At 41.3% G+C, this 19,983-nt stretch overlaps 2 protein-coding genes and 1 long non-coding RNA gene across 9 annotated transcripts; 2 read left to right on the plus strand and 1 right to left on the minus strand.

Annotated features, from left to right (window-relative positions):
- Positions 1-79: 79 nt before the first annotated feature.
- LOC104933551 (cell wall protein DAN4-like) lies at positions 80-5,881 on the plus strand. Of its 6 annotated transcripts, XM_027287698.1 has the most exons (14): positions 80-605; positions 1,655-1,717; positions 2,196-2,582; positions 2,685-2,859; positions 3,152-3,324; positions 3,467-3,562; positions 3,640-3,789; positions 3,920-4,039; positions 4,113-4,277; positions 4,462-4,623; positions 4,699-4,854; positions 5,061-5,114; positions 5,389-5,459; positions 5,655-5,881. In XM_027287698.1, the coding sequence occupies exons 2-14, from the start codon at positions 1,681-1,683 to the stop codon at positions 5,727-5,729; spliced, it is 1,821 nt and encodes a 606-aa protein (XP_027143499.1). In that variant the 5' UTR covers positions 80-605; positions 1,655-1,680; the 3' UTR covers positions 5,730-5,881. The 6 variants fall into 6 exon arrangements, with proteins under 6 accessions (XP_027143499.1, XP_027143502.1, XP_027143501.1 ...); XM_027287699.1 differs by lacking the exons at positions 80-605; positions 1,655-1,717 and having other exon boundaries at positions 1,982-2,582; positions 4,113-4,268; positions 4,504-4,623; XM_027287696.1 differs by lacking the exons at positions 80-605; positions 1,655-1,717 and having other exon boundaries at positions 1,983-2,582.
- A 1,681-nt stretch (positions 5,882-7,562) lies between these two features.
- Positions 7,563-19,592, minus strand: khnyn (KH and NYN domain containing). Of its 2 annotated transcripts, XM_019266614.2 has the most exons (10): positions 19,280-19,592; positions 19,094-19,112; positions 16,072-16,321; positions 14,929-15,063; positions 11,221-12,983; positions 10,769-10,899; positions 10,292-10,388; positions 9,428-9,535; positions 9,157-9,258; positions 7,563-8,908 (listed from the first exon to the last, which is right to left on the minus strand). In XM_019266614.2, the coding sequence occupies exons 3-10, from the start codon at positions 16,282-16,284 to the stop codon at positions 8,536-8,538; spliced, it is 2,922 nt and encodes a 973-aa protein (XP_019122159.2). In that variant the 5' UTR covers positions 16,285-16,321; positions 19,094-19,112; positions 19,280-19,592; the 3' UTR covers positions 7,563-8,535. The 2 variants fall into 2 exon arrangements, with proteins under 2 accessions (XP_019122159.2, XP_019122158.2); XM_019266613.2 differs by lacking the exon at positions 19,094-19,112 and having other exon boundaries at positions 19,280-19,591.
- On the plus strand, positions 9,459-14,921 carry LOC113747627 (uncharacterized). Its single transcript, XR_003463743.1, has 4 exons — positions 9,459-9,560; positions 10,260-10,428; positions 10,809-10,921; positions 14,622-14,921. It is a non-coding gene; the product is annotated as an uncharacterized LOC113747627 (long non-coding RNA).
- Positions 19,593-19,983: the final 391 nt, after the last annotated feature.

Below are 19,983 nucleotides of genomic sequence, written 5' to 3' on the forward strand. Positions count from 1 at the left end.
ACACTGGTATATCTGCTAAATTTGGAGATGATTGTACTAAAATTAAAAGTAATTACTATGGTCAAAATAAAAGTGTATTTGTTACTAGTTTTTAAATTGCCCTCACTAGCCTCAGCTATTAAAGCGATCACAATGCATTATTTTTCTATATTGGAACATATCAAAGAGTATTATTGTGCTATATACCATGGACACAACCAGAGGTGGACGAAAGCCTGTTTTCATGTCTTGAAATCTGGTTTATATTTGGCAGAATCTTAGTTTTGTATTTACATTATAGATTGTTAACTTGCTGCACGTAATTTCATCGACTTTAAGCGTTCATCTCTGATGCAAAGACTTAATTGAGAAGCTAAAAGCCGTGAACTCATTATCCACTTTTCACGCACCCCGAGGCTGCCTGTGCCCTTAAAACCAAAACCTGTCCTGCCTTGGGAAGTTGCATGATGTCACTTAAGTGAGAAAAGAGAGGATGGTTGGGGCCAGCAACTTGTCTGGTGAGAATGTTTCTTCGCTTTTTTGCAAAGAATTTGCCCTGTGCACAACACAGTTGAGCAACTACGTAGAAGGAAAAAAAGTACAACTCGACAAAGAAGCAGCTACAGGTAAGTAAAGACCATTTTCCTAGGAGTTAAAGTGTAATAAAATGTCTTTATGCCTGAATTTCATCATTTAAACGTGCCCCACAGACTCATTCCTAGTGTCTTACTTTAAGCGATTGAATTATTCGTGCAGGTTTTGACAGACTACATGACAGTTTTTGCTCTTGTTAAATTTTAAGACAATAGTGGTAGAAATCCTTTTACTGAGAGTAGAAATACTCCATTACAAGTGAAAGACCTGAATTCAGAACTACTTCAGTAACAGTACATAAGTATGTTTATATTATTTATATCACCAGTGTGTTGTAGTTTGTCAATGGAAACAGTTGTAGATACTTTGTTTACTACTGGGATTTGTAATATAGTACTGCATCATATCATATAAACTAAACTGTAAGTGACATGTAGTAGAGTAAAAAGTTGGATATTTTCCTCTAAACTATCGTGGAGTAGAAGTAAATTATGTATATGTCAAAATTATGCTGAAGTGCTGTACTTGAATAATAGTACTAACTGTAGTTACATTACACAACAGCTAGTCAGTTTTTTTTCTCAATCTAAATCAAGGAAACTTTGTGATTTTTGGACATGTAAAGAAATTTGTAAAATGTTATTGTAATAATACTCCCCTGCAAGAAACACCCTATTTTCAAACTCTTAAAAATACAAAAGTATCATCAGCAAAATGTTTGTCACGTATCAAAGAAGTGCTCATTAAACTTGGAACTACTTAACATATCATACATATATGTTTTTTGAGTGTAAAATTTTCAGATCTAAATTAACCAGTTTGCCAAAGCGTAGTACTGTCCTGAGTATTTCCTTCTGATATGTAGTTAATGAGAAGTGTAAAGTAGAAGTAACTTGTATAAAGTAAGTCCCTTAAATTGTGCTTAATTACAGCACTTAAGTAAGTGGATCCACATTCCACCACTCCCTGCAGCCTTGTACACCTCGTCAGTGAACGCTTTCACCTGTTGAATGTATGCCTAACCCTTGGTACATTCTGTTTAGTGTCTTGGAAAAGGTAAATATTAATGTGTGTGTTGCAGGGAAACTGGAAAAAAGCTGATCAGACATGAAGTTGAGGCCGTCTGTCCTCCTGTTCCTCGCAGGTAAATGTTACTCATCTCTTGCGAAACACTCACAACAGCTCACAATGTGATTTCAGTAGGATTTCTTATACTTCTAACCATCTTGCAAAACCCTAAAGCTTTTCTTGGGACCTCTTCTGAGCCCATGTCACGAAGCACAGGCATTGACAGTGGCCCTGTTTACACCAGGATTTAAAATGCACAACTGACTGTTCTCTCTGTAAACGGAAGTACGTACTCATTTGCGCAGTAATGGCATGTTTACGGTGCGACAACACCGAAGAAGTAGCAACGTCTTGCGCATTGTGGTACACATGAATCCTGCTGTCTGATTTCATGGGCCAAAGAGGTCCAAAGAACAAGTTCTTCTTTTAATCTCTGGCGCATACATGAGGAAGTGAGATCCGATCTCAAGTAGTCACTGTAGAGATGTGCTGTCCACTTGTAATCAGGTCAAGATACATGTTAATGCCAGATGTAAACTGTCCTCCATCTGCAGGACTGTGTTCTCTTGCCTGCTGCCTTCCTCAGTACTACTTCATCAATACTACCCTGACATGGTCGAAGGCCCAGACATACTGCAGAGAGAGGAACGCTGACCTCGCCACCATCTTCAACATCGAAGACATGAACCGACTGGTAAACGGAGCTCGAGACTCAAGACCTACGGGGAAGGCCTGGATTGGGCTGCATGATAACCTCACCAGCTGGAGGTGGTCATTTTCAAACAGCAGTTACTACAGAGACCAAGAGGCCAACTACAGGAACTGGTACTATGGTCAGCCCGACAACTTCCTCGGAGACCAGATGTGCGTGACGATGTGGAGTGGAGGGGTGTGGCAGGACACACGGTGTTCCCTGAGAAACCCGTTCATCTGCTACGATGGTCTCAGTTCAGATTATATATATAGATTCAAAGATGGACACATAAATGCCTTGATGTGTTGTGTTATCAAGGCCTTGCTCTGATCTCTCTTCTCTTCCTCAGGTTCCAGGATTTCCTATCTGCCTTTCATTTTTGTTGAACAGGAGTTGAGCTGGTCTGACGCTCAGCTGTTTTGCAGGAAGTTCTACACAGACTTGGCCAGTGTTAGAAATGAGAGAGAGAACAAGGAAATACAACTTTTGGCCAACAACAAGAGCGTCTGGATTGGCCTCTATAGGTCTGGAGAGTATTACATTATGTTACTTGACCCCATGAGAGAGCCACCTATTTGCCTCTAGCGCCACTATTAGGTGGAATTTCCTTGAACTTTATTGGAAACATTCAAGGCCTGCTTAGGATGAACTGTAAAAACTCTGTTCAGTACTTTGTTTTATGACCAAGTACGTTTGAATGAGAAACTGTCTTGCACTGTAAAATAATTGAATGTCTCAAAGGACATTTATGTCTTCTCCAAGTTCTCTCCCAAAAGGCCCTCCAGAATGTTGAATGACAGACTTTTCTCTGTGCAGGATGCGGGAATGGTCAGATAAAAGTGTCTCCAACTACCGCTACTGGCAGCAAGGACAACCTGATAATGCTGGAGAGAAGCAGGAGTGTGTTGCTACTGATCTGGGCAATGGAGGCCTGTGGTCGGATGAAGAGTGCAATAGGGAACTCACATTTATTTGCTATATAGACAGTGGTGAGTGGGTCTATCTCAGTTTTGGTGAAAGGCTTGGCTGCAACCACTGCTTGTGCTAAGTCGTTCATTTTCTCTCTCAAGAAGTAGTTCCAGTGAAGAGTGTTAACAGCAAGGTCTGCTTTTTTTTCTCCACAAACTCCAGAAGAGCCAGTTTTGTCCACTACAACTACTACCACAGAGACGCCAAACAAAATAACCACCACTGAGGGAGCCTTAACCACTACAAAGACTACCTCCAGTATGAACTCAATCACATTTTAGTTTTGTCTATGGTGGTGACGTCGCAGCTTGTGAAAACAGCTCTCCATTTTGCAGATGAAATTCTAAACCAGACAAGTTTGGCCACCACTACTACCACAGAGACACCAAACAAAATAACGACCATCCAGGGACACTCATCCAGTCCAGAACTTACTTCTGAGCAGCCATCAACTTTACTGGTTTATCAAACAACATCCATTCCTGGTGAGGCAATGGAAAACAGAGTTGCTTTTGTTGACGATATCTTGACTTTAAGTTGACTGTAATTTCTTATCACATCTTCATTTTGGTGCCAAAACTGACCACAACTTGTATCATTCCACCATCACCACAGTGAACCCAGATCAAAGAACCACCTCTGAGACAAAATCAACAACCAGTCATCTAAGTACAGAGATCACCTCATCTGAGCAGCCTTCAACCCCAGAGGTAGACCAAACAAGACCCACTACATGTGAGTGAAGTTCATTTTAGTTTTGTTGGTGGTAGCATTGTTACACCCTGTGAACACCATGCCTCTTTCGCAGATGAAACTTCAACAAAGCAACTTTTGTCCACCACCACCATCACCACTTCAACGTCAAACAAAATAACAACCATTGAGGGAGACTTACGTAGGACAGAGATGACTTCTTCTGAGCAGCCTTCAACGACACTGGTGGATCAAACAACATCCACTCCTGGTGAGAAACGTCAGTTTAATCGATGAAGACATGCCAGTTAAAAATGGGTCAGAGTAAGGGACCCTTATCAAAGAACATATGTGAATTGAACCGAGGCAAAGGGGCTGTTGCTTTTATTGACTATCTCTTGACTGGTCTTGGATTAGTGGCAATGTCCAACCCTGTGAATTGCTATTATGTCTCCATTTTGCAGACCCAACTTCCCATGAAATGTATCATTCCACCATCACCACAGTGACCCAAAATAAAAGAACCGCCTCCGAGACAGAATCAACGACTAGTCATCTAAGTACAGAGATCACCTCATCTGAGGAGCCTTCAACCCCAGAGGTAGACCAAACAATACCCACTACAGGTGAGTGAAGTTCATTTTAGTTTTGTTGGTGGTAGCATTGTTACACCCTGTGAACACCATGTCTCCATTTTGCAGATGAAACTTCAACAAAGCCACTTTTGTCCACCACCACCATCACCACTTCAACGTCAGACAAAATAACGACCATCGAGGGAGACTTACGTAGGACAGAGATGACTTCTTCTGAGCAGCCTTCAACGTCACTGGTGGATCAAACAACATCCACTCCTGGTGAGAAACATCAGTTTAATCGATGAAAGCCAATCACCTAACATTGCTATTGTTTAATTTACTATATCTTGACTTGCTGAAGAGAAACTTCCTCCCAACCACCAATAGACAATTTTTTATTCCATTATTTGAGCTGAAAAGATTTTCTCCATCATAGTGTATGTGATAAATATAATTTCCAATTTATCTATGTCCCCACCTTGCAGAGGTTTCATCGCAACAGTATTCAACTCCAGAGGGGGGTCAAACAAGAAGTGAAGGTGTGGGAAACTATTTTGATCATGATCTTTGAAGGACCGGTCTGTAGGATTTAGTGGCATGGTGTAGTTGCTGATTGAAATCCCCTCACCTCACCCTGTCCTTCTTAGCAGGAAGGACAAAATAAGTTAGCCGCGATATGTGCAAAAATCGGAAATGACTATCTAGAGCCACTTTTTAGTTTGTCCAATCTGGGCTACACCATCCACAACTGTTTCTACTTTTTCTTGTATTTGTCTCAGTGACGGCTGTTAATGTTGTTTTGTTTCTCTGCAGAATATGTGGTTAGCATGCGAGTGAAACTCACCTCTACGGCACAAATGAGTGAAGATGACATGGAAAAGCTGGTGAGATACATGTCCAAAACACTGAATGTCTGTTTACATTCAAATGGTATAATGGTGAACTCTTTCTTAATCACAGTGTAGTTTTGTCAGACATATTATGGCTTCTCTAATGAGAGGTCAGGAGTTAGGATTAGTTACCAAACGGCACCTGAATGACACTAAAACTGCTAAATTAAATGCTTTGTGTTTCGTCAGTTTCATGTTCTGCTGAAAGAAATGGGACTTTCTACGAGCATCAAGGTGGGCTTGAAGATATTGCCAAAAAAATAAGAAACCAACAGACTCAGACAGAAGGATACATGAAGGACAAGTGGAGAAATGAAGATGGAAGGAACTGAAGTCCCCAAAAAGAAATCTTTCTCGATTTTTGTCTCGATTATTAATTCAGTATTTGCTATAAAGTGTGTGCAACATCACTATCACATCCCCTTTTATATTACGTGTATTCTTTTGATACAATTTCAATAGACATTGAACATGTCTAATTTTTATGACTTTCCGATCTTTTCTGTGACATGGCAAAGGCAAATGTTAATCATAAAAAACAAGTCATATACATAGTTTAATTTATGTAAAAGTCTAAAGAACTTCAGGGAGACCCTGAAGCTTTTGGTAAAACTACAGCATAAAGGAGTAAATAGTGCATTTATTGGGGACTATTTTGGCTGCAGATTCGTGCACATTTGATGCACTTGTGAGTATACACATTGGCAGGATGGTGAAGAACTTACTAACTAACTTGATCTCAGGACTGGAGTGAGGATTAGCCAAACCTTTGTCAGAAATTATGGATCAAAGAGATTTTACAGTAGAGTAAATATTGCACATAATGCCCTTTTCAATTCAAAATAATGAACTTTGAGGCTGAATTGTTTAGAAATGATGCAGTAAATATGCTTTATACTGAGTGAGTGAACAGTCAGGATGGTCCTGAGATCATCTTGGAGGTATCAGTGAATGTTTTATTAAAATAGTGCCATTGTTTTCCAGCTGCGCAGAGAAGGACTACAGTAAAGATGAAGGTGCTGACTAAAGCCAAACCCCAAAGATCCAACATTCACACAAAAAGTCTTGCAGCAGGTACAACAAACACTTGATTTTTCACTCTATTCATAAAGAAAAAAAAAAGAAAAACAGCTGGGCAAGTGGGCAATATAATCCGGTCTCGGCAGCCTCCATGGACTTAATGACAGAGGCGAAAAGATCGAAGGGGATGTTGATGGCAGAAGCTAGGAAGAGTCAAGAAGCCACCGGACAAGAGGAAATCTGGGACTGACTTTTAGTGGTCGTGAGAGCTTGGTGAAATAAAAGGCTGAAAGACAGACGCCGAGCTGGGCTGACTGCTGTTGGACTAGTAGCTATAACTGGCTGCTTTGTCTTGTGTTGTTGATTGATGTTTGACTGTTGCAAAGTTGTCAAATCGCTAATAATAAAATAATAAGTAATGTAAAATATAGCTGCAAGCAGCAATGAGGGCCCCATGCAGATCAGCAATCATGTATGTAATATAGTAATTTAAGCTACATGAAATTTAGTTTCTCATCATGTTTTGCTAATTATAGCGCCCCCCTAGAGACGTTATGACACCATATTTGTTTCCTGCACTTGGGACACAGCCCCGAAGCATGCCATGCAATTTGGTTTTGTTTCGCCAAAGCGTTCCTGAGATATGAGCTGACATCGAAATTGGCGCCTTCACCGCTGATTCCGATTGGCTGTAGCACACAAACAACGTCGAAATTGAGAAATCCGACTAATTTAGTTTCACTTTTGACATTTTCCAATATGGAGCAAAATCTATCATGGCACATTATGACGTCATAGGGTGCATTGAACTCCCTATGATCCAAGGATTCCAACGATACCTTGTTTTTGAAAATCTGGCTTACGGTTCATGAGTTACATGCACAAATGTACCTTGAACTTTGACCCATTGGTGGCGCTATACTGTGTTTACTGCCAACATGTGACTTGGTGACATTACACATACCACTGCCCTTAATCAATGTGCCAAATTTGACAACTTTTTAACATACGGTTCTATGGGCTGCCGTAGACTCCCATGGCGGAAGAAAGAAGAATAATAAATTAAAAAAAATACATTTTTTTTTTTAATCCTTTGAATCAAGAAATACTTTAATACAGAAACATGGGCAAAAATCAGCATCAAAGTCTTAAAATGTACATAAATAAACAATACAAATTATTCTATCCCACAACTTGCGCACTATGGTAAAAATTGACTTTGAGAGGCTGGATTGAAGATCTGATCTTCAGAGATATGGATGCTGTCGTCTCAGTTTCCTCATCCAGACACACTCTCTATGATCTTAGGCTCAAAAGTAGAGTCACATCGACATCAGACCAGGTTAAAATAAGTTAAAAAATATAGATCTGAGTGTACAGAATATTGTAAAGATTGGTTTAGTATTATTCTTACATGGAAAAATGACATCCACCCCCACAGCTGAAGGTCCTAATGTACAAAATGTACCCAAACCATTTCATGTAACTATCCATGTGCCTCCCACACTAGCTAAAAAAAACTTTTAACAGGTTACAAAAAAAATTCAAATTTGTTTTTAATCATTTTAATCAATAAACAGGCATTCAACAAGTCTGAAGGGTCTACAGCCGTACTTGTTTAGTCATAAATCCAAGTATTAGTCACATTTTGACCTGATGCTGGTCAGGATGGTGGTCTCCAACAAGTAAGCAGAAGTTAATGGTTCATATTTGGGACAGTATTTAAACTAAAATGGAAAACTAGTCCGACCCTGCTTGATAGGTCTAAAAAGACAGAGCGTACTTGGTTCATAAGGACATTTTCACTTTGTATCTAAAACAGGGAATATGTTAAAAACGTTTTTAAAAAAATACCTTTAAAATGCAATTATCAGAGGAAGGAAACAGCAATACATGAGTCGAACATCATAGTTAAATTATGTGTGAGTTAATGCAGGTAAATGATTAGCCAGTGTGATTCGCTGTAGTCGTTTGGTGGGAAACACTTAAATCAGGGCAAAGTTCAAAAGTCTGAATTAACCCAGAGAAGACGTCGTGATTAAAATATGTCTTAGTCCTTCTGCTGCTCCAGGATCAAATCAGACAGCACGTTGATGTCCATCTGTGCCGGGTGGCACTGCAGCACCAGCGCCACCATGTTGTCCTGACCCGCGAAAACCTGACAGAGCTTCTCCCTCAAGCTGGCGGTCTCCTCTGGACTCCTGTCTGCACCTAAAGCTCCAAACTGCCTGTGCTGGTGTCCCGCATCCCACCCCGTTCCATGTCCTCTCCCTTTACCCCGACTCCCTCCACGTGTTGCATCCAGAGCTCCACCCGGAGTTCGGTCGCGGTAGTTCAGGACCTCCGTTTGAGAGCGTGGAGGTTTGGAGGGAGGGAAATTGGTGGCTACTCCGGCAAAAGAGTGGTTTCCTGTGTCAGGAGTCCTGAGAGGGAATGAACACAAGATTGTATAGAGTTATTTTCTTGACATATACCAAAATCAAACAAATAATTCCTTGTTTTGGACCACTGGGAAAAGGACATTCCCCCAAAGCCCGGGGTACTTGATGTTTGGGTGCAAAGTCTCGCTAGTTTTTGATCATAAGTAATGTAATCAGACACTCCAAATCGCAAAAATTACCAAGTTCTACGGAGTTTCTGAGCTACCTTAAAGAAAAGTGAGTGATAATACCTGTGGTCTGAGCGTAGGAAGTCATCCAGGTGAGGCCCTCCTCTGCCCAGAGGATCATCCGGCACCATGAAGTGATCCCCAACAAACGTGTACTGAAGAAGTCTGGGGAGATCACACACAATGTTATTAATGGACTAGTCCTTTGAACAAGTTTCAGAAGTGTAGACTGCTGTATATCTGAGAACATTACTCAATCCAAAACACACCAAGCCAAAGGAAAATGACTAGATACTTTGCAACTCTGTCTTCCCGGTTTGCCGTCTTTTTATACCTCTTTTTGATGATGTCCCTCCACACAGGGGACTCGTCTGAAAGGTCTCTCAGGTTGTCGTTCGTCACGATGACTCCGTCCGTCTTCTGTGCAAGCTGCAGCATAAATCTGTGGAAACAGGAGAAACGTGAGAGTAAGGCAACCGGGAAAAGAAGCTATTCCACACTACATACTGACAGTAGCTTTGTGTATTTTTACTATTTTTATATATTTTTGTATATTGGTTGGTTGGTTTCACCTGTTGTCCTGTCTTATATTTTAGTCCCTTTGTTCCTTCATGTCATTGTCAGGCTGCATTGTGTTCTGTTCTGGATCTCTTGTGACTTGTGTTGGACTTCTTATTTATCCTTGGATTCTTGGACTTTTCCAAGAATTCAGTAAGTTAAATTAAGGCTACTTTTTGTTCACTATACCTCCTCATCTGCATTTGGGCTCACTTATTTACGCAAATGTGTCATGGGAAGAAGCACTGACAATGAAACCAAGGAACGCTGAACTAATTAACTAATTAAACACAGGTGACACAGAAAACAGACGGAGAGTAAAGTAACACAAGACGCCCGAGGAAAAAACAGGAAATACTAAACCAGAAAACCATTAACGGCGGTAGACTACATCCAGTGTTTGACCAGGATTTTCACATGGTTTTACAAACAATGATGCCATCAGTGATTTGAAATCTGATCCTGTAAAACAAATAGGAATATGGCAGTTTTAAGTTTGAGCTGTTGAACATTTAACCACTTCAGTGGCAAGAGTCACTTTCACAGATTTCATCAGCCAGTACTGAAACCAGTAATTTTCTGTTCATACTTTCCTCTCTAATCTCTAGGGCCTCGACTGAAACAAGCAGAGCGTATCTACCTGTCATCGTACGAGCTGATCCTCTTGCCCTGGACCTCTCTGGACGGGGTGTAGGAGACGAGGCCCAGCTTCTGCAGCTCACCGAGATAGTGCTGTTCTGAGAGGCAGGAACAAACAGACAATGTGTTTAGTCCGTGGTAAGCACACACACTCACGTGTTTGCCAAATTCTGATTTGTTTTCCTGCTACATGTGACTCAGAATCAAATAAAAGCCACACTGCAAATATACAGTGTGTGGTTAAGTAAATGCACCATTGAATGCGGTAAATGGGATAAAACATGGACGTGCATGCATATGAATAAATTAACAAATATGTATATGTGTATTTCTGTAAGTGTTAAAGCCATTTTTAAAGATAAACTGACAAAGATTCACATGTTCCTGCTTCTCAAATGTGAAGAGTAACTCTTTGGTTGTCTCATGTTATTGTAAATTCATAAAGTGCACAAACCATGCAAACTGCAGGAAGTGTTACCTTTGATCTTGGGGTCAAACTTCTGTCTCCACTGTGGCAGGAGAGCGCTGATGTGTCGATGGCCTCGGTCCCAAAAGTGCTGGACGGCCAGGGCGATTCCTCGACAGGAGAAAAAATGACCCAACCCGTGACTGTGGAAGACATCAAACAAAGGTTTGTAATAAAATCAGCACAGGTGGAACCTACTTTTATAAAATTAAGAGGAACTGTTATGAAGCTTAATTTGAATTATAACGGTTAAATCTCTCTCTTAATAATAGCAGTCGTTACTCTCATTGTTAAATACCTTTTCGAACAAACATCCAAAGACCACAACTGACAGTACAGACTGTATGGTGATAACTGGACATGCAGAACCACCCAGTAATGAGCACTTAGTGGCTGAGGGTCCATAGAATTGGACTGACCTTTACTATCCTGCTATAACATCATCAGCTTTGAGTAATTCCCACCTCATGGCCACGTTGCTCCCATCAATGATGATCGTCCTCAGCTTTGGGTCCCCAGGTTGGTCTGTTAGCTGAAGGTCAAAGGGCATCTGTAGGCCTTCCAGGAACCGCTGCTCCCCTGTCACAACCACTGAAGAGGTGTTGAAGCCCCGTCTTTCCCTCGCTCTGGTCGGAGACGAGTGTTTCCCTGTGAAGATGGGCTGTTGAGGGGTTTGGAGCGCCCGTTTTGAGGAGTTAGAGGCCTGGGGCTTTGGATTTAAGACATTGTCTTGGTTGGATGGATTAGGCCAGTAGCTGGTTTGGTCATACTGTTTGCTGGATTGGAAATTGGTGTGTGGAGAATTTAAGGATGAGGAATAAATAGGCATGGGTGGCCCTTTGACTTCAGGGAGGATGGTTTGGTGTTGGGTTTGTGACTTCGGAGGCTTGTGCCGCTTTGGCTGGGAGGCGTATTGATTTGTCGGAGGCTGCTGGGGTTTATTAATCCAAGTAAACAAATCTGGTTCAGAAACAGGTGCAGCTAGGTTTGGAACTAATACCCATCCTTTATCATCAGCTTCTCTCTTTTCTGCAGGTATGAAAAGCTCAGTTTCTCCTCTTGCTTCGTCCTCTGTTGGTCCAATTTTTGGTGCTCCTTTCTCCAGCACCACATCATCCATCTCTCTCGGCTGTTCCCGAAAGGCGTCCATCTCTTTGCTCTCCCCTCTCTGGAGCTCCAGGAGTAGCTGGTGGGTGGATCGATCAGGCAACATGTTGTAAACTTTGGCTACGTTCTGCTCCATGTAGCCACAGCTGGCTGCAGCTTTCTTCACCACTCCCAAGACAAAGTCGTCCTCCTTTTCTTCAGTCCGACCTTCGCCCTCAAAATGTCTCATGCTTCCTGACGCTACTTCCTCCTCTCCCTCACAAACTTCTCCCACCTCTCCATTTTTACTTATCTTATCTCCTCCTGCTGTCACTTCTTCATCTTCTCTGTGCTCCGTCTCACAAGGTCGGTTCCCCTCACTTTGATTCAAGGCGATGCCTTCATGATTTTTCAGATCTTGGCCACCCTGAATCATCTGCTCCTGGTCACTGCGTTCCTGCTCCTGTTGAACTAAGTCCAGTATCTGCGATGCCTCTTTGGGTCCTGTTTGGGCGAGGACTCGTTTCACGACATCCTCCGTGTACCCCATGGCTGTGAAGAACTTTAAAAGAAGCAAAAACTGCAGCTTCTGTTCTTCCTCTTCCCCTACTCCCTCAGTCACCTTGGGACCTAATGCCCCTTGCTCCAGTTGCCCTTCTTCTCCCACCTCCTGTGGAGAATGCACAAGTCTTTCCTCAGCACCCTCTGCCCTTCCTCGAGCTCCTGCAGATGTGAAGAAAGACTTGAAGAAGGAGTCTTTGCTTGCCGAACCTCCAGGCATCCCCTCAACCCAACGATCAGTAGTGCTGTCCCATCTACCCTCCGAATCCCCTAATCTTGCATCTATCAGTGCTGGGCTGGGGCTTGATCCAAGCCCTGATTCTTTCACCAAATCCAACAGGATTTCCTTCACCGACCCTGGTAACACCAGTAGATCCAAGATATGCCTGTCCTCCCATTTCTCCACCAGAGCTTTGAAGGCCCGGCGTGAATCCAGAGACTCCCCTGGACCTCTGTCTCCAATCTCAGAGCGTCTGGACTGTGTGCCCTCATACCTCTCCACCAGATCTGTAATAAGGGAGTAGGCTCGCACCACCGGCTCTGCAAGACCTGATATGAGCAGGAATCCTGTAGAGCCAACCTAGTTTGACAGGAAAACAGAATTAGATTAGGTAACGGAACAATCCCAGATGTCCAGTTTGAGGGACTGATCCATGTGTTTGAAGTCCTAACAGACTCCACAACAATCAAGCCATACAAAGTGCTTTGGCACTAAGTATTGAAATACTTTCATGTAATCAAAATAATCTTTTAGGAATGTGGACTTGCATGTATTTGATGGCCATCCGAGGCCAATGCAGCGCCTTGCATCCTGCTGCTTTGACGGACTGGTTTTATTCAAATCAACAAAGGTGCAGTGATTTTTCATGATGGGCTGAAGTCAAACACAATTGTTACCTCAGTCACAATCAGCTGTCCACATGTACAGCTGTCCATAACCTCAGTCACAATCAGCTGTCCACATGTACAGCTGTCCATATTTATTACAGTGATACTGCACTACTGGAATACCAATTTCTACGCAATGTTGCTTTAAAACTTGCTTCACCGTTATACCTAAAAAGGGGTGTAGTCGCATTAAAAAGGGATTTTCAAACAGTGATCAAATCAAGTTATTAAGAGTAAATGAAATTTCCCATAATTGTATATTTGCGTTTTGACAAAGCCTTTTATTAATAGCTTAAAAATCCCCAGTTACGACACCACAGTGTTCCATTAAGGTGTTACTTCATCAGGGGTATGGAACATCTTTAAGACATAAAAGTGATATTGACTAATAATGTAATTTCTCGTTATAATACGAAGAAAAAGAAGAAGGGAATCCCAGGATGTCATGCTGTTAGTCAATATCGTTATTGCATAGTCCCAAGAAATGGCACACTGAGTATGAAGTAACAGGTTGATTGTGTTGGTGGGGCATTTGTACAATGATGGAAGTGAGTAATGCGTATGTGAGTGGTTAGAAATTATTATCTTGGCTTGTTCCAAGGTTCACAGTTTGTGACTATTATGTTTAACTATGAGGACTTTATACTGTTGCCACATGATGCAAATCAATATCAGGAAACTTGTGATATCTGTCTGTGAACTCTAGCTGGTCTAGCTGGTGTCTTGTTTGTTTTATTTAACCCTCACATCTGTCTATTTTCACCTCAATGATCTCTAATCCCTTGTTTGATATTGACTCATAATTGGATTGTATTGGATTATTAAAGGTTCGGTGTGTAAGATAGGGGAATCTATTGGTCTACACATCTTTAGGCTACACATATTTTTGGATCCGACGTCCAAAAATCCGCTCAGAAAACATAAAATAAAGACTTATGACTCCAGGAAAATCATCATGTTTCTAAGTTTTCTTCAATATCAAAGTAACCCTGTGATAGTTGTCTGTATATCCAAGGACACTCTCCAAACAGGAACGTCTAGAAGCTAATTTCGGAGACTTTTAATGGTGCCAATTAGCCAAATTCTTAATATAGGCAAAAAAAAAAAGGGGGTCAAACTCTAGTGTCAGACTTAAAAAAAAAACCCTGCTTTAGATGTGTGTTTCAGCACATCCCCTTGTGAATACTGTGAATTGTTAATTTTAGATAAGTCATATTGTGTGTTTCCCCTTCCCCTATCTGTCTCTGTCTCATGGCCTCACCTGAAAACCAACCAACCGACCAACCAATGCTGCATAAAAACCCTGACTCATCCGTCTGGATTCTGCCAGATCATCTTCTGACAACGTTCTGACTAAGCGTGAGTTACCCGGTACGTCAGGAAAACCCCGTTTCACGTCCACCTGCCACGTCCAGCTTTGTTTGTCTACACGTCTGCCCTCCACCACCTCGGACACACTTCGCCTGAACTGCACCTTCCCTTTGTGTCGTACATAAACTGTTTAAACGAGATTCAGTCTCTGGTCGGTGTTTGCACTTGAGTCCTCTACCTTTCGCATCAACATATATTTAAAGCTCACGTGTTATATAATATATTTGTGCACATATTCTGGCTAACTAAAGAACAAAAACACTCACCACAATATGTGCTGAGGTGCTTCTTATGAGGCAGTCCATGAACAGTCCTCTGGCTCCACAGAAGACACAGTGAAGAACATCGGGATAGGAAACCTCCTGCTGCTCCTCCTGGTTCACGACTCCCTTCACAAATAACTGCAAGAAAGAAACATTTGTATCATTGGAGTGCTGTATTATTACTGTGGCAGTAGGGGAAAATACTATAGTAGTAGACAATCGAAATATCATCTAATGTTATCTCAGTTTGTTGGCTGCACGGACTATAAGTGTTGGTGTTTGTAGCACAGGTGTTTTGGACCACTGGAAAGAGGAGGTGTTCAGGCTTGGGGTGGACAGGCAGTAGAACTAGTGTTGTGCCAGAACCGGAGCTGGCAAACAGGTAACATAACCGGCAGCCTCTATGGGGATAATTACAGAGGAGAAAACACTGAAGAGAACGTTGAGGGAGGAAGCTAAGAAGAGAAAACGAGAGAGTAAGTTACCAAGAAGTGGCCAGACGAGGAGTGTTGTCGGTGTCATGCCAGAACCAGAGCTGGGCAATGTAACTGGTGTTTCGGTTTAACGAGTAACCTGTTAACTGGCAACCATCAGCTGAATGTGTTATTGGTTTGATTAATGGTTGTGTATTGATTACTGACGGTTTCTAACAGCAGTAAACGGTTGATCCTTGTGTGTTTTTAAACCACTTGTAGAAATATGTTTGTTTCAGTCTAAGATAAACGACGACCGTTAACTGTGAACGACTGCAACGTTAATGTAACAGTCGAACACCTGCGGAGTGATACATGTAGTTAAAAATCTCTGTGCTGTTATTCTCTATATCAGCACTCACGGAACTAACTGCATGCGTATATATGTCATATCTGTACTTGACAGTTGTGTGATTACTGATTTTTATTGCATTGGCACTGTAAGAGGAGAAACCTTCAGAGAACAGCTCAGTCCTAAGTCGTGTACTTGTGTTTAGGACTTAATTCATTTTGCATTTCACGTGTCAGTTTCGACCCAAATATGTGGTCAACCTTCTGAGACTGAGTCAACACTTAAATATGAATCATTTCCCAGGAAGTAGACTAAGAGTACCGGTAATGACAATAACAACTTTAATCACCTTTTCCAAAACAAGACAACATCAGGACTTACTTTGGCAGCTTTCACACTGCTGCTCTTCCCCCGTAGTTTCAGCCATATCTGCCCGTTGTTGCCCTGAGACAAATCGTCCGCCCCGATGCCAAAAATCACCCCGAAGATCCGCTCCACGGTGCCGTGCAGCGAGGTCAGAGATCCTCGCAGCATCCCAGCACACGCAAACTCGTCCACCACCTCCGGCTCCCCATCGCTTCTCTCACCGTCCATCCCTTGTTCTTAAATCGGTGTCAAAGAGTTGAACATACTGAAAAGAAGAACACAAGACTATATAACCAGCCATTTTCTAAAAACAGGAGAAAATCACTAAAGTATAAGACGTGTGTACGTAAACTTTAAGAGATAAAATCAACCATGAGCTCCCAGAAGCTCTGGTATGAGTTGGATGTCGAGTTTAGTGGAAATAAATAAATAAATTTAGCACTTTGAGTCACACGCGGATTTAGATCCGATTAGCCTTTACTAGAGTTATCATACGTTTTAATCACGAATAGAAACTTAATGCTCTAAATTTAAAAAGCCACATTTTCAACCTTTGCACTTTGCAACCTGTTTCTTCCTGTTAGAAGGGAAGTGCAAAGCGTTATAGACGCGTGGGCAGCGCCGCAGAGATGGCATTTGCCTACATAATCTGCATTTGCAAAGTATAAATACTGCAAATCTAGAGTATTTATACTTTAGATTTAGTGTAAACGGTATTTGTCTCAGTTCATTTGTTGAATTCGTTGAATTAAATATTCAATTTCAAATGTAACATTGGGTAAATTACTTATATCACTGATTAATCTCTCTTTACAACTAGAAATGGCACCAAAACAATCATTTCTAAGTTAGTGGATGGGTTCGGCAAATAGCAGCCTTTAGTTAAAGCCATGAGTACGTCAGGTTCACCAAAAAAAAAGTGTTCAAACTGTCTCCTTGTTGTTGTTTTAATCACAACATGGAAGCTACCTCCATCTGTAAAACACTAACATCACAGTTACAGCGGTGGAATAACACAGATCACATTAACGAAAGTAAAAGTACCACTATGACTGTGTTAAAATACTCCATTCCAAGTGAAAGTCCTGCATTCAAAACCCCTTTTAAGTCAAAGCTCAGAGGTATTTAAATGATAGAAAGTAAATGTACAGAAAGTCCCGAGTGGCTGATCAAACATTACATCATTAATCGTCGTTTTACCGTTGTAGCTGGTTCGAGGTGCTCGGAAGTAAATCTGAGCGGTCCGTGAGATGAAAATCAAAGTTGTGCTACAGAAACTTTCCCCAATTTTTTAGGTTTTATTGTTAAATACGAGACGATTTCACCTCTTTGTGCCTCGAACGTGTATTCAAATAAAAACCATCGGGGACTTTTAGAGGGGAAATCATCTGAAACGCGACACTGGAAGGGGTCACAAGCTGAAAGAAGGTTGAAGTTCCTGATAAATAGATTAATGAAATAAATTATGGTCATTCCAATAAATAATAAACAATAATTAATAGTTATTTGAACAGTATACTTGTCAGATTATTGTAGTAGAGTAAAAAGTACTTTTCAGAGGGAAATGTTAGAATAAAGTCACATTAAAAATAAAAATATTCTCCGTCTTTGTGTCTCCAACATGTAAACAAGCCTGTCAGCATTTCACAGCATGCACAGAGAAATGATACGAGCTCAGTTTAAAACACGGCCTCCTGCATCGTGTGATGACTTAGAGGGGAAATCTCGTCTGTATCGTGACATTTGAAGGAGTCACAAGTTAAAAAACGCTGGGAAGTTCCTAGAAAATAATAATAAAATAAGTTCTGTTCTGCTATAACAGCGTTAATATGTTAACTATAGACTCACAGTGTGTAATTTGTTTCATAAATATGGACTCCAGGAAGAGTACTAGAGTACAAACGGTCACAGTGTACCTGAGCATAAACTCCAACATGTAAACAAGCCTGTCTGTCTCCATTTATAGCTGTAGTTATTAAAGTACTGACATATTATTCATGACTGTCTGACTGTTATCGTCAAACTAAGTCTGTAATAAAACAGATTCAAAGCGTGCAGTGTGCAGAACACGACAGACCTCAGAGTACTGTAGTCAAAAAACTAGAAAAATACTATGATTAATTTGCAACATATTGTACATTTATATATAATATATAAACTACTCTGAGGTTTAACAAACTTAAACTTAACTAAACTCGGCCTGTGCACTCCAGGAAGAGTAGTGTTGTTGCCCAGCAACAAAGTAACTACACCTGAAGAGTAACTGTACTTGTCAGGTTGTACGTAATAATGAGTAAAAAAGTGAAATTTAACTAAGCTTAACGACAAATGCTGTGGAACATGTTTGATGAAAATGTGGAGAGAGTAGAAGTTGTTGCCTAGCAACAAAGTAACTACACCTGAGAAGTAACTACACGTGAAAAGTAACTATACTTTAGTAAGAAGTGGAGTTTAAGTGCAGACTTAAACTGTGTGCACTGTGTTTAATAAAATATAGACTCCGGGAAGAGTAGTAGTGTTGCCTAGCAACAAAGTAACTACACCTGAGAAGTAACTACACCTGAAAAGTAACTATACTTTAGTAAGAAGTGGAGTTTAACTGTAAACTTAAACTGTGTGTACTCTGTTTAATAAAATATAGACTCCAGGAAGAGTAGTAGTGTTGCCTAGCAACAAAGTAACTACACTAAAGAAGTAACTATACCTGAAAAGTAACTATACTTTAGTAAGAAGTGGAGTTGAACTGTGCAAACTTGAAGTGTGTGTACTCTGTTTAATAAAATATAGACTCCTGGAAGAGAGTAACAGAGTAACTACTCCTGAAAAGTAACTGTACTTGTGAGATGAAAGTAACTTACTTGCATACCTAACTCTGTGTACTCTGTCTCTAACAGCAAACGGTCATTTAATAAAAAAGTAACTATCCTTTCAAGGTAACTAGCGCGTTACAAAGTGAGACGTAGTGACGTAGACGAGCGTGCAGACATGTAAACAAGCCTGTGTGTGTGTGTGTGTGTGTGTGTGTGTGTTGTGTTACCGTGCAGCCATTTGCTTTCCTGTCCGTGTGCACACACACACACACACACACACACACACACACAGAAACATTAATGTGGATATTATAAAGCGATCACAGTTATAATAACACACAGTGTGTGTGTGTGTGTGTGTGTGTGTGTGTGTGTGTGTGTGTGTGTGTGTGTGTGTGTGTGTTTGTTCTTACATGAGCTCGGCTCGTCTCCTCTAAAAGTTTCGTTTCCAGCTTCCGCGGTCACGAACCAAACAAACAACATGTATCCGAGTAAAGCTCAACACATGCCGGGCTGTCACCGGGTCGATCCCCCGGTCCGGTCCGGTCGGTTCGGAAAAATCCAAATAAAAAAAAATAAAAACCGTCAGTGTGTCTTTGTGGATCTGCGGATGAGGAAGTGTGCGTGTGTGTGTGAGATAGTTTTGGACATCGCAGCCTATCAGAGGGTGGAAACCCCGAAGACAAAACCGAAACCAAACGACGAACACGCACCGTGGATCAGTCACGCAGGGCGGGTACTGAACGCTGCGGGACCGGGGAGGAGGAGGAGGAGGAGGGGTCCCGCATGATGGAGTGAGACACTTTAAACTAACACCTTTAATGTGATTCATTATAATAAACATGATCGGATATCACAGAGTGTGTGTTCTTCCAAGGTTAGAAATATGTTTTTTAAATGTTTTATAAATGTTTTGTTGACAGGAGATAAAAAAAAAAAAGAGGGGGGGATTTCCACTGACGTCAGAAGCGGGGTTTTTCTAACTGTGACAGACAGACAGGCTTTATACAGACAGACAGGATCTGTCTATACACACACACACACACACTTTGAGTGTATAAAAGAAGAAATGTGACCTCCCACTCCACATCCTGTGTTTGTCCGGGTTAGAAATGAT

This window comes from Larimichthys crocea, chromosome XIV (genome assembly GCF_000972845.2).
Source record: "Larimichthys crocea isolate SSNF chromosome XIV, L_crocea_2.0, whole genome shotgun sequence".
NCBI lineage: Eukaryota > Metazoa > Chordata > Actinopteri > Sciaenidae > Larimichthys > Larimichthys crocea.